Here is a 17,487-nt window from a genome sequence, read left to right as displayed (position 1 = left end):
CAATGAACGCGTTGGCATTCTCCCTTCACCATGCGTCTGCTCACAAGCACACACACACACACATACGTACAACACCTATCATAGAGTGAGATAGAAGGCTTTATCAGAAGTCCTGCATAAATATCTATCACAAATCCAATTTAAAATGTGGAGGGCCAACTCTCATACTGTCCAGACAATCCAGGACAGGCCAGAAAATAAGCGATGCGTTATATTTTATGAGCAGAATAAGTCTGTAATGTACTAATTCTCCATTGGTAGCTGACCTACAGTATACAGACATGATGTATGGCTCTGGCTCCAGGTAATAGAATGGCTCTTTGATCTGCCCATTAAGCAATAGTTACAGTGATGTTAGGGAACTTCCCTCACACAATTCTGCTCTGGGGCGGTGATAGCTGAAATGCCACTGCTTTTACTGTACCATTTAGTCTCCATTTAAAGAAGCATGCAGCCAATAAAGACACAGTTAGTTTGTTATTTACTGAACGGTCGTGTTGACAACCTCAGTATATAAGAGGGAATAATGTGTTAGTTGAGTGTGATCCAAGGGAGGGACAGGGGATCAAATATCTGCAGGTTTTCACTGTTCCAGCAACTATGGTGGATCTGTAACCATGTCAGTGGGAAATAGCTTGGGAAAATGCCCTTAAGTGTGGTTGGTTCTAGCAGGTCTGGAATCAAACCTATCTAGTCCTCTGTAAAGGAATACTGGAAGCTGACATGTTCCACTGTTCTCAGGTCAGGAGTGTCACCCTCCTGCTCCATAGATTGCCCTCTCCACCGGGCAGGGTGGACCAAACGAGCCAATCATTAAACACACAGGAACCTTCTGACCCCAAAAGAAATATGACTGTTTGTCCCAGGTGGTCTCCATGGCGACCAGGCACTGTTTTGTCAGAATGTTATCAGAAAATGGGTTCCTCTGCTACTGCTGCCTTGCCAAACTAGCTGCATAAATTCAACACTACTCAGGCTGGAAGAAGGATCCCGTTCGTTAGTTTATTTAGCGCTTATCTATTTAGGTCATGCCTATAAGAACAGGAGCCTATTTCTTGGCTCTCAGCGGAGGACGAGGATCTGAGGGAGAAGGGCTGTGTGTGACTGTGGAGAAATTAAGCCTTTTAGTGCGATGCTCTGTCTGATATTTAGAGAAACTAATGAACGGAGCTCGTTCTCTCAGATGACCAGCGAGACAGCCTGCATGTCCCAAATGGCACCCTATGCCCTATGTAGTGCAATGCTTTTGACCAGAGCACTATGGGCCCTGGTCAGAAGTAGTGCACTATATAGGTAATAGGGTCCCATTTGGAATGCGTACAGCAGTTATTCCAGAAAGAGGAAGCAAGATGTGTTTCTAGGACAGACAAGGGAGGGTAAATCACCTCAACAGGACGTGGAGTAAAGATCCAGTATCCAGGTGCTGTTTGGTTTACAAGTTAGAGGAGGAAGGACCTTAATAACCTGCACAATGCTTTTTCTAAACCTCAATGATCTTTTAATTATAAAACCCTTTTTGTTGCTACACACACAGGAGGTTGGTGGCACCTTAATTGGGGAGGACGGGCTCGTGGTAATGGCTGGAGTGAATTAGATGAAATGGTATCAAATACATCAAACGCACGGTTTGATGGCATTCCATTTAGTCCGTTCCAGACATTATTATGAGCTGTCCTCCCCTTAGCAGGCTCCACTGGCCGCACAGAACAGGCTGTAATGTCTGGCAGGCATGAGATGTCATGGCTGGCTAGCCATCGTGCTGGCATTCGAATCTCACGCTGTGACCGTAGCCAGCCTAGCTCACTGTCCTCCAGACCTCTCTTCCTCTCCCTGTCCTATCCTGTTCTGTTGTGTCCTGGCACCCTTACTTCCTTCCTTCTGTTGCACAGAACAGAGTAGGCCTCTATTTTTAGGGCCAGGGAAAGTAGAACTAGTGTAAATTACCTGCCTGGCCCGCTGCAGGGTGGATCGTGCCCAATGGGCTGGTGCCAAACTGCAGCTGCTCAGGTAACCCAGCCCGGACCTTGGGGTTTCACCTCTACTCTGCCACCTTGCCAACATCCTCCTGTCTCTATAGGAGAATCAGGATGAAAGATTCAAGGGATGCATCCCATGAATTTACAGTATATGTTTGTTCTGCTCATGGTTGCAGAACATGGACATGTCCACATGGGGGAGCTGTGGTTAAATCTTCCACATTATTCCAATCTTCCACAGCCTTCTACTCTCTCTCTCTGCCTTTGATGTCCAGTCTACATTACAGCCTGTCTGCAAGGCCATACAGTACAGGACAGAAGCTCAGGGCATTGGCAGGCAGGTGGTTTGTCCTGGAGGGGTCTGGGAAGGAATGAATTCCTTGTCCTAGTCACTAGTCATTCTATTCTGTTATTTTCTATTGTAGTGTAAATGGCACTGGATGTTATGGAGTGTTAACTTCTTATGGGCAGGTAAGACGGTAGCGTCCCACCTGGCCAACATCCGGTGAAATTGCAGAGCGCGAAATTCCAAAATACCAAATTCAAATATTTAACATTCTTCAAAATATATGTGTTATACATCAAAATAAAGCTTAATTTCTTGTTAATCCAGCTGCTGTGTCAGATTTCAAAAGGGCTTTATGGTGAAAGCAAACCATGCAATTATCTGAGGACAGCGCCCCGCATACAAACACATGAAAATCATATTTCAACCAGGCAGGTGCGCCACAAAAGTCAGAAATAGCGATATAATTAATGCCTTACCTTTGAAGATCTTCTTCTGTTGGCACTCCAAAATGTCCCAGAAACATCACAAATGGTCCTTTTGTTCGATAATGTCCTTCTTTATGTCCCAAAAATGTCAATTTATAGGGCGCGTTTGATTCAGAAATACACCGGTTTCAACTTGCCCAACATGCCTACAAAGTATCTAATAAATTACCTGTAAACTTGGACCAAACATTTCAAACAATGTTCGTAATCCAACGTCAGGTACCCTAAAACGTAAATAATCGATACAATTTAAGACGGAATAAAATGTTTCTAATACCGGATAAAAACAATGTGACGCTCGGTCCAGTTCACGCGCACCAAAACAGTAGAGTCCACCTGGAGTGACACTTACAATGAATAGCACTACTTCTTCATTTCTCAAAAGAAAAACCTTGAACAATTTCTAAAGACTGTTGACATCTAGTGGAAACCATAGGAACTGCAAGCAGGTTCCTATTAATAAGGGAATCCCATAGAAAACCATTGGAAAATCCAATGACCTCAATTTTTTTCCCCCTGGATGGTTTGTCCTTGGGGTTTCGCCTACCATATCAGTTCTGTTATACTCACAGACATTATTTTAACAGTTTTAGAAACATTAGAGTGTTGTGTTTTCTATCCAAATCTACCAATTATATGCATATGCTTCTGGGCCTGAGTAACAGGCAGTTTACTTTGGGCACACTTTTCATCCGGATGTGAAAATACTGCCCCCGACCCAAGAGAGGTTAATATATGGGGTCAAACATTTTGCTAAAAGAGTCCCTCAGTCTTCCTCTCTGCACTAAAGATCCTCATGAATCATTATAGCGGTGTTCCCCAACTAGCAGTTGGTTTTGGCCAGCGGGTGGGTTTTTTTGCCCCCCCAAGTTTTTTGAGCAAAAAATATACAGTACCAGTACCAGTCTAAAGTTTGGAGACACCTACTCATTCAATGTTTTTTCTTTATTTTTATTATTTTCTACATTGTAGAATACTAGTGAAGACATCAAAACTATGAAATTACACATATGGCATCATGTAGTAACCAAAAAGGTGTTAAACAAATCAATGTTTGTGCTTAGTGGGACAAATGACCCAATGACTGTGTAAGGGCTATTTGACCAAGAAGGAAAATGATGGAGTGCTGCATCAGATGACCTGGCCTCCAGGTCACCTCAACCCAATTGAGATAGTTTGGGCACCCAACCTCAACCAGATTGATATAGTTTGGGATGAGTTGGACCGCAGAGTGAAGGAAAAGCAGCCAACAAGTGCTCAGCATATGTGGGAACTCCTTCAAGACTGTTGGAAAAGCATTCCAGGTGAAGCTGGTTGTGAGAATGCCAAGAGTGTGCAAAGCTGTTATCAAGGCAAAGGGTGGATACTTTGAAGAATCTCGTTTGTTTAACACTTTTTTGGTTACTATATGATTCCATATGTGTTATTTCATAGTTTTAATGTCTTCACTATTATTCTACAATGTAGAATATAGTACAACATTTAGAAAAACCCTGAACTGAGTAGGTGTGCCCAAACTCTTGAGTGGTACTGCATATATATATATATATATATATATACACTTTTTAACATTTTCATTGTTGGATGTAAAAGACTCTAAAAACACCAGAAAATCAGCTCCAAGTGATTTGAATTTTGGAAATCTGTTCCCACATATTCCCACCCCATAATAGAGAGACATATATGATCATATACAAATAATAATAATTGATAGGATTTATATAGCTCTTTTCTACCAACTGAGGTACTCAAAGCGCTTTGCATATACTGAACAAAAATATCAACGCAACATAAAACAATTTCTAAGATTTTACTGAGTTAAAGTTCCCATAAGGAAATCAGTCAATTAAAATAAATTCATTAGGCCCTAGTCTACAGTGATGGAAAAAAGTATTTGATCCCCTGCTGATTTTGTACGTTTGCCCACTGACAAAGAAATGATCAGTCTATAATTTGAATGGTAGGTTTATTTGAACAGTGAGAGACAGAATAACAACAAAAAAATCCAGAAAAACACATGTCAAAAATGTTATAAATTGATTTGCATTTTAATGTGGGAAATAAATATTTGACCCCCTCTCAATCAGAAAGATTTCTGGCTCCCAGGTGTCTTTTATACAGGTAACGAGCTGAGATTAGGAGCACACTCTTAAAGGGAGTGCTCTAATCTCAAGTGTGTTACCTGTATAAAAGACACCTGTCCATAGAAGCAATCAATCAATCAGATTCCAAACTCTCCACCATGGGCAAGACCAAAGAGCTCTCCAAGGATGTCAGGGACAAGATTGTAGACCTACACAAGGCTGGAATGGGCTACAAGACCATCGCCAAGCAGCTTGGTGAGAAGGTGACAACAGTTGGTGCGATTATTCGCAAATGGAAGAAACACAAAAGAACTGTCAATCTCCCTCGGCCTGGGGCTCCATGCAAGATCTCACCTCGTGGAGTTGCAATGATCATGAGAACGGTGAGGAATCACCCCAGAACTAAACGGGAGGATCTTGTCAATGATCTCAAGGCAGCTGGGACCATAGTCACCAAGAAAACAATTGGTAACACACTACGCCGTGAAGGACTGAAATCCTGCAGCGCCCGCAAGGTCCCCCTGCTCAAGAAAGCACATATACATGCCCGTCTGACGTTTGCCAATGAACATCTGAATAATTCAGAGGACAACTGGGTGAAAGTGTTGTGGTCAGATGAGACCAAAATGGAGCTCTTTGGCATCAACTCAACTCGCCGTGTTTGGAGGAGGAGGAATGCTGTCTATGACCCCAAGAATACCATCCCCACCGTCAAACATGGAGGTGGAAACATTATGCTTTGGGGGTGTTTTTCTGCTAAGGGGACAGGACAACTTCACCGCATCAAAGGGACGATGGACGGGGCCATGTAGCGTCAAATCTTGGGTGAGAACCTCCTTCCCTCAGCCAGGGCATTGAAAATGGGTCGTGGATGGGTATTCCAGCATGACAATGACCCAAAACACACGGCCAAGGCAACAAAGGAGTGGCTCAAGAAGAAGCACATTAAGGTCCTGGAGTGGCCTAGCCAGTCTCCAGACCTTAATCCCATAGAAAATCTGTGGAGGGAGCTGAAGGTTCGAGTTGCCAAACGTCAGCCTCGAAACCTTAATGACTTGGAGAAGATCTGCAAAGAGGAGTGGGACAAAATCCCTCCTGAGATGTTTGCAAACCTGGTGGCCAACTACAAGAAACGTCTGACCTCTGTGATTGCCAACCAGGGTTTTGCCACCAAGTACTAAGTCATGTTTTGCAGAGGGGTCAAATACTTATTTCCCTCATTAAAATGCAAATCAATTTGTAACATTTTTGACATGCGTTTTTCTGGATTTTTTGTTGTTGTTATTCTGTCTCTCACTGTTCAAATAAACCTACCATTAAAATTATAGACTGATCATTTCTTTGTCAGTGGGCAAACGTACAAAATCAGCAGGGGAACAAATACTTTTTTCCCCCACTGTATGGATTTCTCATGACTGGGAATACAGATATGCATCTGTTGGTCACAGATACAGTTGAAGTCAGAAGTTTACATACACTTAGGTTGGAGTTAGTAAAACTAGTTTTTCAACCACTCCACAAATTTCTTGTTAACTAACTATAGTTTTGGCAAGTCGGTTAGGACATCTACTTTGTGCGTGACATAAGTAATTTTTCCAACAATTGTTTATAGACAGATTATTTCACTTATAATTCACTGTATCACAATTCCAGTGGGTCAGAAGTTTACATACACTAAGTTGAATGTGCCTTTAAACGGCTTGGAAAATTCCAGAAAATGATGTCATGGCTTTAGAAGCTTCTGATAGGCTAATTGACATCATTTGAGTCAATTGGAGGTGTACCTGTGGATGTATTTCAAGGCCTACCTTCAAACTCAGTGCCTCTTTGCTTGACATCAGGGAATTTGTACTAGGATTAAATGTCAGGGTCTGTGAAGAACTGAGTTTAAATGTATTTGCCTAAGGTGTATGTAAACTTCCGACTTCAACTCTATTTAAAAAAAAAAAAGTAGGGGCGTGGATAAGTATCTGGTGTGAGAGCTATTTGCCTCGTGCAGTGCGACACATCTCCTTCACATAGTGTTGTTCAGGCTGTGGATTGTGGCCTGTGGAATGTTGTCCCACTCCTCTTGAATGCGAAGTAATTGGATATTGGCGGGAACTGGAACATGCTGTCATACACGTCAATCCAGAGCATCCCAAACATGCTCAATGGTTGACATGTCTGGAGTATGCAGGCCATGGAAGACCTGGGACATTTTCAGCTCACAGGAATTGTGTACAGATCCTTGCGACATAGGGCCGCGCATTATCATGCTGAAACATGAGGTGATGGTAGCGGATGAATGGCACGACAATGGGCCTCAGGGTCTCATCACAGTATCTCTGTGCATTCAAATTAACGTTCAATTCTATGGCAACAAATATGGTGGACATTCCTACATTCAACATGCACTCTCCCTCAACACTTGAAACATCTGTGGCATTGTGTTCTGTGACAAAACTGCACATTTTAGAGGAGCCTTTTATTGTCCCCAGCACAAGGTGCACCTGTGTAATGATCATGCTGTTTAATCAGCTTCTTGATGTGCCACACCTGTCAGATGGATGGATTATCTTGGCAAAGGAGAAATGCTCACTAATAGGGATGTAAACAAATTTGAGAGAAATAACATTTTTGTGCATATGGAAAATGTATGGGATCTTTTATTTCAGCTCATGAAACATGGGACCAACACTTTACATGTTGCATTTATATTTTTATTTAGTATAATAGGGGGAAACTCACCTCATCCACCACCAATGTGTAGCAACCAACCATTTTTGTGCCAGAACACTCACCACACATCAGCTATCAGGTGGAGAGGAGAGGAGTGATATATGCCAATTAGGAATGAGGGGGATGATTAGGTGGTCATGATGGAATGTGGCCAGGTTGGGAATTTAGGCATGACAACGGGTGAACACCCCTACTCTTACAATAAGTGCCATGCGATTTTGAATGACCAAAGAGAGTCAGGACACCCGTTTAACTTCCTAACCGAAAGATGGCACCCTAAGTAGGGCAATGTCCCCGAATGTAATCAAGGTTTGAAATTATGTTTTAGTCATATACTATATGTTTTTAGGCTTCTTGAAGTGAATTTGCAATCTAAAAATATGTGTTTTATTACGTTCCTGCTCCCGGACCATCCGCTCAAGGAAAAATTGGCCTGCGTCTGAATCTAGTTTATGATCCCTGCAATATAGGTTTACTAAGTGGAAAACAAACAACCTTCACATATATAATATTAGAGGGGTTGTGCTACTATGGGCACGTCCCAAGTGGCACCCTATTCCCGTTATAGTGCACTAATTTTGACCAGGACCCTGGCCAAAAGTAGTGCACTATAAAGGGAATAGGGTGCCATTTGGGATGCATACTTGGTAAAGCAAACAGCAGCAGCTCTATGGATGGATGCAATATCCATAGCATTATGTCAGGGTCAGCTTTCTTCCTTCCACCTGGCAAGCAGCTCTAGACTGGATTGATTTCCCATAGCCTCTGGGATCAAAGCACCATGTGATAACACCATCCCTCCCTCTCTCCATTCCTCCATCTTTAGCCTCTCTCCCACTCTCCGGTCGGCCAGTGAACACCTCCTCTCACAGAGACACACACACGTCGATATCTTTGACAATTGTGGTGTTCACATTGGTATTTCAATTCTTATGGGCGGACTCTGATGTGTTATGGGGTGCCCATTCCCCCAAACCCTAGCCCTGAATTAGAACCCTGATCAGGCTAACACATGAAACATATAGTCCTCAGTGTATATGACCGCTGTCCAAGTACCTGAGGGAAACAGTATATTATGCACACCTGGCCTAGTGCTGGTTTATGGTATGAACAACACCATGATGACAGATAGACACTGGAACACAGTTAAAGAGTATCTCTCATACGAATGATAGGGCAGAGTGGGAGGGTTAGCTCACAGTGTTATGTTAGACCACCTCACACACACATACACACACCCTTCCTTCCTGTGATCTGCCTCCTCTCCTGTGATGATAGGGGGATGGAGGATGTTGTCAAAGAGAGGAAGGAGGACATGTTAGGACTGTTTATTTTAAACCAGGCCAGTGTTCGGATTTCTGTTGTCAGCTATGTGCTGCTGGGGAAGGGGACAGTTGGTCTGTGTCCCAAATGGCACCCTATTCCCTACATTGTGTACTATTTTTTATCAAAGCCCTATGAGCCCTGGTTGAAACTAGTGTACCATATAGGAAATATGTTGCCATTTGGGATGCGGTCTAGAGCTGTGTGTTATTGGAGGCTGTGAATACCTCTTGTCATGTTGCTGTAGTATTACTGCAGCAGAACAGAGAGGACTGGAGCATGAGTCACTAGGAAGTGAATGTGCCAGTGAAGAGAGGATGGGTGAAGCACCGTAGATAACCACCTGAAGTGGATGACAGTGACCGACCAAGGAGAGCACCACTCAAGTGTCATGTTCTCTTTCCTACTGATGTATAATGTTCCTGTAACGGTGGTGGTTCAGTGAAGGCCTAGGTTTTAGCTCAAAGGGCTTTTTTTCTTTGTTTTGTTTTGTCTAACATGTTGAGCTTCCCCCTCAGCCTCATTAGCTGCCTGTGTGTGTGTGTGTGTGTGTGTGTGTGTGTGTGTGTGTGTGTGTGTGTGTGTGTGTGTGTGTGTGTGTGTGTGTGTGTGTGTGTGTGTGTGTGTGTGTGTGTGTGTGTGTGTGTGTGTGTGTGTGTGTGTGTGTGTGTGTGTGTGTGTGTTGCTAGTTGTGTGCCGGTGGGTCAGTAGTCGTGGGCTGGTGCTCCCAGGGAGACAGAGACAGGAGAGGTGTGGGAGGGTGTCAAGCCATGCTTTCCACCTGGCTACCCCTACCCCGGTCAACAGCACTGCACCCCCAACAGCAACTCGCCCAAGCCTTCCCCATTTCTCCTTCTCCCAAATCCAGTCAGCTGATGTTCTGAAAGAGCTGCAAAATCTGGACCCCTACAAATCAGCCGGGCTAGACAATCTGGGCCCTTTCTTTCAAAAATGATCTGCCGAAATTGTAGCAACCCCTATTACTAGCCTGTTCAACCTCTCTTTCGCGTCGTCTGAGATTCCCAAAGATTGGAAAGCAGCTGCGGTCATCCCCCTCTTCAAAGGGGGGACACTCTTGACCCAAACTGCTACATACCCTGCCTTTCTAAGGTCTTTGAAAGCCAAGTCAACTGATCATTTCAGATCCCACCGCACCTTCTCCGCTATGCAATCTGGTTTCAGAGCTGGTCATGGGTGCACCTCAGCCACCATCAAGGTCGTAAACGACATCTTAACCACCATCGATAAGAAACAATACTGTGCAGCCGTCTTCATTGACCTGGCCAAGGCTTTCGACTCTGTCAATCACCACATCCTCATCGGCAGACTCGACAGCCTTGGTTTCTCAAATGATTGCCTCGCCTGGTTCACCAACTACTTATCTGATAGAGTTCAGTGTGTCAAATCGGAGGGCATGTTGTCCGGACTTCTGGCAGTCTATATGGGGGTGCCACAGGGTTCAATTCCTGGGCCGACTCTCTTCTCTGTATACATCAATGATGTCGCTCTTGCTGCTGGTGAGTCTCTGATCCACCTCTACGCAGACGACACCATTCTGTATACTTCTGGCCCTTCTTTGGACACTGTGTTAACAACCCTCCAGACGAGCTTCAATACCATATAACTCTCCTTCCGTGGCCTCCAACTTCTCTTAAATACAAGTAAAACTAAATGCATGCTCTTCAACCGATCGCTGCCTGCCCGCCCGTCCAGCATCACTACTCTGGACGGTTCTGACTTAGAATATGTGGACAACTACAAATACCTAGGTGTCTGGTTAGACTGTAAACTCTCCTTCCAGACTCACATCAAACATCTCCAAACCAAAGTTAAATCTAGAATTGGCTTCCTATTTCGCAACAAAGCATCCTTCACTCATGCTGCCAAACATACCCTCGTAAAACTGACCATCCTACCGATCCCCAACTTTGGCGATGTCATTTACAAAATAGCCTCCAATACCCTACTCAATAAATTGGATGCAGTCTATCACAGTGCCATCCGTTTTGTCACCAAAGTCCCATATACTACCCACCATTGCGACCTGTACGCTCTCGTTGGCTGGCCCTCGCCAAACCCACTGGCTCCAGGTCATCTACAAGACCCTGCTAGGTAAAGTCCCCCCTTATCTCAGCACGCTGGTCACCATAGCAGCACCCACCTGTAGCACGTGCTCCTGCAGGTATATCTCACTGGTCACCCCCAAAGCCAATTCCTCCTTCAGCCGCCTCTCCTTCCAGTTCTCTGCTGCCAATGACTGGAACGAACTACAAAATCTCTGAAACTGGAAACACTTATCTCCCTCACTAGCTTTAAGCACCAGCTGTCAGAGCAGCTCACAGATTACTGCACCTGTACATAGCCCATCTATAATTTAGCCCAAACAACTACCTCTTCCCCTACTGTATTTATTTATTTTGCTCTTTTGCACCCCATTATTCTACTTTGCACTTTCTTCCACTGCAAATCTACTATTCCAGTGTTTTACTTGCTATATTGTATTTACTTCGCCACCATGGCCTTTTTTACCTTTACCTCCCTTATCTCACCTCATTTGCTCACATTGTATATAGACTTATTTTTCTACTGTATTATTGACTGTATGTTTGTTTTACTCCATGTGTAACTCTGTGTTGTTGTATGTGTCAAACTGCTTTGCTTTATCTTGGCCAGGTCGCAATTGTAAATGAGAACTTGTTCTCAACTTGCCTACCTGGTTACATAAAGGTGAAAAAAAGAGGCCAGCAGACAGCTGTAGGTTTGGTGTTTCACACACAGCAGACCTGCACGCCTATTCTTCATCTATCCGTCAGCCTTCCCTGTAGCTCAGTTGGTAGAGCATGGTGTTTGCAACACCAGGGTTGTGGGTTCGATTCCCACGGGGGGGGCCAGCACAGAAAAAAATGTATGAAATTGTATGAAATGTATGCATTCACTACTGTAAGTCGCTCTGGATAAGAGCGTCTACTAAAATGTAAATGTAAAATGTACGCCATTTTCATTTTCCCACACCCTCCTTCCCTATCCCTCCATCCTTCATTACTCTGACCTTCCATCCCTTCATCTTCTTGTTCCCACACCCTCACTATCCCTAGATCCATCCCTCCGCCTGGCTCCTGTTCCCACACCCTCCCTATCCCTCCATCCCTCCGTCTGGCTCTGCAGCCAGTCACACAGCCTGGCACAGTAGCAGGCCATGTGGCCTCGCTCACAAAGACCAGTCCCACCATGTATGGTGTTTGCAGGAAGCAGATGCCCCATCTGTGGATAAATCATTATCATTGTTTACAATGGAGGAGCTGGAGACAGTGCCTAGAAGTGACTGTAGTAGGGTTGGCACAAACGTTTATGGATGAAGACCGTCATAATTAAAATTACCTGCATATTTTTCCTTCTTTTTTTCCGAACGGCTGACTGAAGGTGTGATAGCCAGGCGTTCGTGCGGTTGAGTCAGTTTCTGTGACAACATGGGCTCTTAACGTGATGAAACTTTGTTGCCCCCTGCTGAAACAAGCAAGGTGTTGTAGCAAACGATGAATAGAATGGGCTTGGAACCTCTAACCCTAGCAATTTGACGATTAAACTCATGGGTACACTCACAATGGCTGCCTGGTATTGTGATGCAATCATGTTCGTGGTAATGTAGAATGTTCATTCAAATGATGTTAACTGATGTGGCTCATGCAATGGAATGTATTTCTTTGTAATGCCAGTTGAGTTGAATCAAGAAATCATAGCACATATTTTTTTATTTAACCTTTATTTAACCAGGTAGGCTAGTTGAGAACAAGTTCTCATTTGCAACTGCGACCTGGCCAAGATAAAGCATAGCAGTTAGACACATACAACACAGAGTTACACATGGAATGAACAACACATACAGTCAATAATACAGTAGAAAAAAGAAAACAAAAAGTCTATATACAGTGAGTGCAAATTAGGTAAAATAAGGGAATTAAGGCAATAAATAGGCCATGGTGGCAAAGTAATTACAATATGGCAATTAAACACTGGAATGGTAGATGTGCAAAAGATGGATGTGCAAGTAGAGATACTGGGGTGCAAAAGGAGCAAGATAAATAAATAAATACAGTATTGGGATGAGGTAGGTAGATAGATGGGCTGTATACAGATGGGCTATGAACAGGTGCAGTGATCTGTGAGCTGCTCTGACAGCTGGTGCTTAAAGCTGGTGAGGGAGATATGAGTCTCCAGCTTCAAAGATTTTTGCAGTTCGTTCCAGTCATTGGCAGCAGAGAACTGGAAGGAAAGGCGACCAAAGGAGGAATTGGCTTTGGGGGTGACCAGTGAGATATACCTGCTGGAGCGCGTGCTACGAGTGGGTGCTGCTATGGTGACCAGCGAGCTGAGATAAGGCGGGGCTTTACCTAGCAGAGACTTGTAGATAACCTGTAGCCAGTGGGTTTGGCGACAAGTATGAAGTGAGGGTCAGCCAACGAGAGCGTATAGGTCGCAATGGGGCTTTGGTGACAAAACGGATGGCACTGTGATAGACTGCATCCAGTTTGTTGAGTAGAGTGTTGGAGGCTATTTTATAGATGACATCGCCGAAGTCGAGGATCTGTAGGATGGTCAGTTTTACGAGGGTCTGTTTGGCAGCATGAGTGTAGGATGCTTTGTTGCGAAATAGGAAGCCGATTGTAGATTTGATTTTGGATTGGAGATGCTTAATATGAGTCTGGAAGGAGAGTTTACAGTCTAGCCAGACACCTAGGTATTTATAGTTGTCCACATATTCTAAGTCAGAGCCGTCCAGAGTAGTGATGCTGGACGGGCGGGCAGGTGCGGGCAATGATCGGTTGAATAGCATGCATTTAGTTTTACTTGTGTTTAAGAGCAGTTGGAGGCCACGGAAGGAGAGTTGTATGGCATTGAAGCTCGTCTGGAGGTTAGTTAACACAGTGTCCAAAGGGCCAGAAGTATACAGAACGGTGTCGTCTGAGTAGAGGTGGATCAGAGAATCACCAGCAGCAAGAGCGACATCATTGATGTATACAGAGAAGAGAGATATTGATGGGTACACTTCCTGCTTTTGCTTCCTGCTTTGCTCCTATGGGTACGCTCGCAATGGCCGCCAGTTCACCCATAATGCCATCATTGACTTGAATGGGGAAGCCCGTTCTATTCATTCTATTTCTATGGCAGCACATGCGGTCAGGAGCAGAAGAAGGGAGAAAAGGTGCGTCTAAAAAGCAAAAAGAAAATATATATATTTTTTGCTATTGTAGCGGTTATTATGGAGACCGTGGTCATTTGGCTGGCCAATTACCGTCATCCAAATTTCCATGACCGTCACAGCCCCGAGTCCTCCTCGTGAGATGCAGCAAATACTACTGTAGAAACTGGATCTGTACATAATAACACATCGTAAAACTTAAATCTCTATCTCTACTTGTCATAAGAACAGTAACACTGTCTGTTTGTTGAGTGAACAGGGTTAAACAGGGTCTTTGCTGTCGTCGTGGCCCATATGGTCAGGGATTGGGCTGGGTCAGGAATATGGGTTTACCCTGAGTCTATTACTGGGTTACATGAAGCTCATATGACCAATAACACAGACAGACTGCAGACAGACACACACACACATCTGTAGTCAGGTAATGTCTGCCTGATATCTCCGTTTCATGTTCCATGAGACTGAGTGAGTGTTCATTTCTCAGTGTACGTTGCGTACATCGGCAGTGCTGGAGTTCAGTTAACATTTCAGTACAGGAAGAACAATCAGTCTACTGATATACACACACTTGCATGACGAAGTGTATGATGTATGTAGATAGCGGAATAACAGAGCTGTATTTAAATAGTCTTCATGTGCACTTCTCATCCTGTTTCTATTAAACTAATCAAGCATCAACTAGCGAACCACTATAAAGATGATTGCTTCAGCCTCATATAGATATATTTCTCTAGCTAATTGCCATTATGAACTTCATACTACAGGAAGTGCATTCATTTACTAATGTATCTGATTAGACATACATGTCTCTCTCTGTCTCTATGTGTTTGTTGACCTGATTGGCTAGCAGTGCAGAAACATTGCTACAAATGAACACTCACTAGCTATACTGCATATTTAGATACTCTGGCTGATTGGTTTGATGTAGGGAGACATACTTTTGTATATATAGTGTATGTGGACACCCCTTAAAATTTGTGGATTTGGCTATTTCAGCCACACCCATTGCTGACAGGTGTATAAAATCGAGCACACCGCCATGCAATCTCCATAGACAAACATTGGCAGTAGAATTGCCTTACTGAAGAGCTCAGTGACTTTCAACGTGGAGCCTTCATAGGATGCCACCTTTCCAACAAGTCAGTTCGTAAAATGTCTGCCCTGCTAGAGCTGCCTGGTCAACTGTAAGAGCTGTTATTGTGAAGTGGAAACATCTACGAGCAACAATGGTTCAGCCGCGAAGTGGTAGGCCACACAAGCTCACAGAACGGGACTGCCGGGGGCTGAAGCGCGTAGCAACGTCAGCACAAGAACTGTTCGTTGGGAGCTTCATGAAATAGGTTTTCATGGCCAATCAGCCGCACACAAGCCTAAGATCACCATTCGCAATGCCAAGCATCGGCTGGAGTAGTGCTCCTTAGTTCCAGTGAAGGGGAATCTTAACGCAACAGAATGCAATTACATTCTAGACGATTCTGGGCTTTCACCTTTGTGGCAACAGTTTGGGGAAGCCCCTTTGCTGTTTCAGAACTACAGTGCCCCTGTGCCACAAAGCGAGGTCCGTACAGAAATGGTTTGTCGAGATCGATTTGGAAGAACTTGACTGGCCTGCACAGAGCCCTGACCTCAACCCCATCTAACACCTTTGGGATGAATAGGAATGCCGACTGCAAGCCAGGCCTAATCGCTCAACTTCACTGTCCAACCTCACTAATGCTCTTGTGGCTGAATGGAAGCAAGTCCCTGTAACAATGTTCCAACATCTAGTGGAAAGGCTTCCCAGAAGAGTGGAGGCTGTTATAGCAGTAAAGGGAGGACCAACTCCATATTAATATTAATGAGATGTTCGACGAGCAGGTGTCCACATACTTTTGGTCATGTAGTGTACATGTCTTTCTCTGTCTGTTTGTTGACCTGATTGGTGAGCAGTGCAGAAACATTCCTACATGTAGACTAGCTATACTCTACTGTATATTTAGATACTCTGGCTGATTGGTTTGATGTCGGGAGACAAATAAACTTAGGTCTGATTTTGCCAACTCCTCCTTCGTTATTATCACTTGGTATATAATCAGGTCACATGCAATGTAACATGTCGCTTGAGTATGTGACATAGACAAGGAATGAATAGAACAGCTTGAAAGCTCTAACCCTGGACATTTGACTGGTAAACTCATGGGTACGTACATGCACAATGGCTGCCAGATATTGTGAAGCAATAATCTTCATGGTATTTTTGAATGTTCTATAAACTGATGCTAGATTGCCACGGTAATGTAGAATGTTCATTCAAATGATGCTAACTGCAATGGAATGTATTTTTTGTAATGTCAGTTGAGTTGACTCAACAAATCACAGCACAGATTGAATGGTATACTTCCTGCTTTTACTTCCTGCCATGGGTACACTCAAAATGGCTGCCAGTCCACCCATTATGCAGTCATTGACTTGAATGAGATGGCCTTTCTATTCATTCTATTTCTATGGTATGTGATGTGTGCAAGAAGTTTGTTACTGAAATCTAAGATTGCTTATATTGATTACATTCAACTCAATGTTGTTTGAGCGTTGAGTGTTGTTGAATTGATACGCCTGCTGTTGATACTATTCTATTTGACTTGATCTATTCTATATGACTTGGAGGATAATCTAAAGCCATAACTAACTGTTTTATAAACATATCACTAAACACTAAATGTGTTCATTCTTGTCCACCCTTTACTTCTCCCTCCTCTCCTGTTATTCAAAATGGCCACCCCTCCCTGTAGGAATCCGATGGCGCTCCCAGGCCAGAGGCTCACCATCATCACCATGCTCCGGTGTTCTCAGCACTCCGCCAGGCTCGTGTAGTGTCGTCCACCTCCGAGGAGGAAGAGGCCCTGACAGAGAAGTTCCTCAAAATCAACTGCAAGTACATCACAGATGGCAAGGTATATATAATGTATATTCATATATATTACAGTACTATACAGTATATATAATATATTCTATATATAAGATAAGTACAGTATTATAAGGTAAGCGCATGGAGGACCATCAGGAATGCTGGCCCACCACCAGCCAACATCCACCTCTAGCAGCTCAGATCCAGGCTATTGAACAAAATGAAACCAATGTTGATCCATTCAGTCTAAATCAAAGCATTGCAGATTTCCTCCTCACAGGGAGGTCAGTATTGGAGCTTCCTGTTCATAGTCAACATCCTTCACTTGCTTTTGGATACCTACAGTACAGTACAGCCATTTTGTTTATTAATGCTGGAAAGGTAATATATCTCTTCCACTAAATGGCTGACACATTTCTTTCACTGCAAGCTTTTTCATGCTCTAGCTATATTACTCTGTCTAACCCTCTCTCTCTCTCGCTCTCTCTCTCTTCTCTCTCTCTCTCCTCACTCTCTCTCTTTCTCTCT

The 17,487-nt window shown here is 43.8% G+C and overlaps 1 protein-coding gene across 6 annotated transcripts in view; it reads left to right on the top strand.

The window, feature by feature from the left end:
• LOC106579063 (oxidation resistance protein 1) overlaps positions 1–17,487 on the top strand; it is a 185,557-nt gene that overhangs the window by 147,259 nt on the left and 20,811 nt on the right. For all 6 annotated transcript variants that reach the window (XM_014158581.3, XM_014158615.3, XM_014158600.3 and 3 more), the window contains one exon: positions 16,844–17,005. In XM_014158581.3, coding sequence (XP_014014056.1) covers positions 16,844–17,005 — 162 coding nt within the window. The remainder of the gene's footprint in view (positions 1–16,843; positions 17,006–17,487) is intronic.

This window comes from Salmo salar, chromosome 02, assembly GCF_965601325.2.
Source record: "Salmo salar chromosome 02, fSalSal1, whole genome shotgun sequence".
Classification (NCBI taxonomy): domain Eukaryota; kingdom Metazoa; phylum Chordata; class Actinopteri; order Salmoniformes; family Salmonidae; genus Salmo; species Salmo salar.
This window is presented reverse-complemented; position numbering and strand designations above follow the sequence as displayed.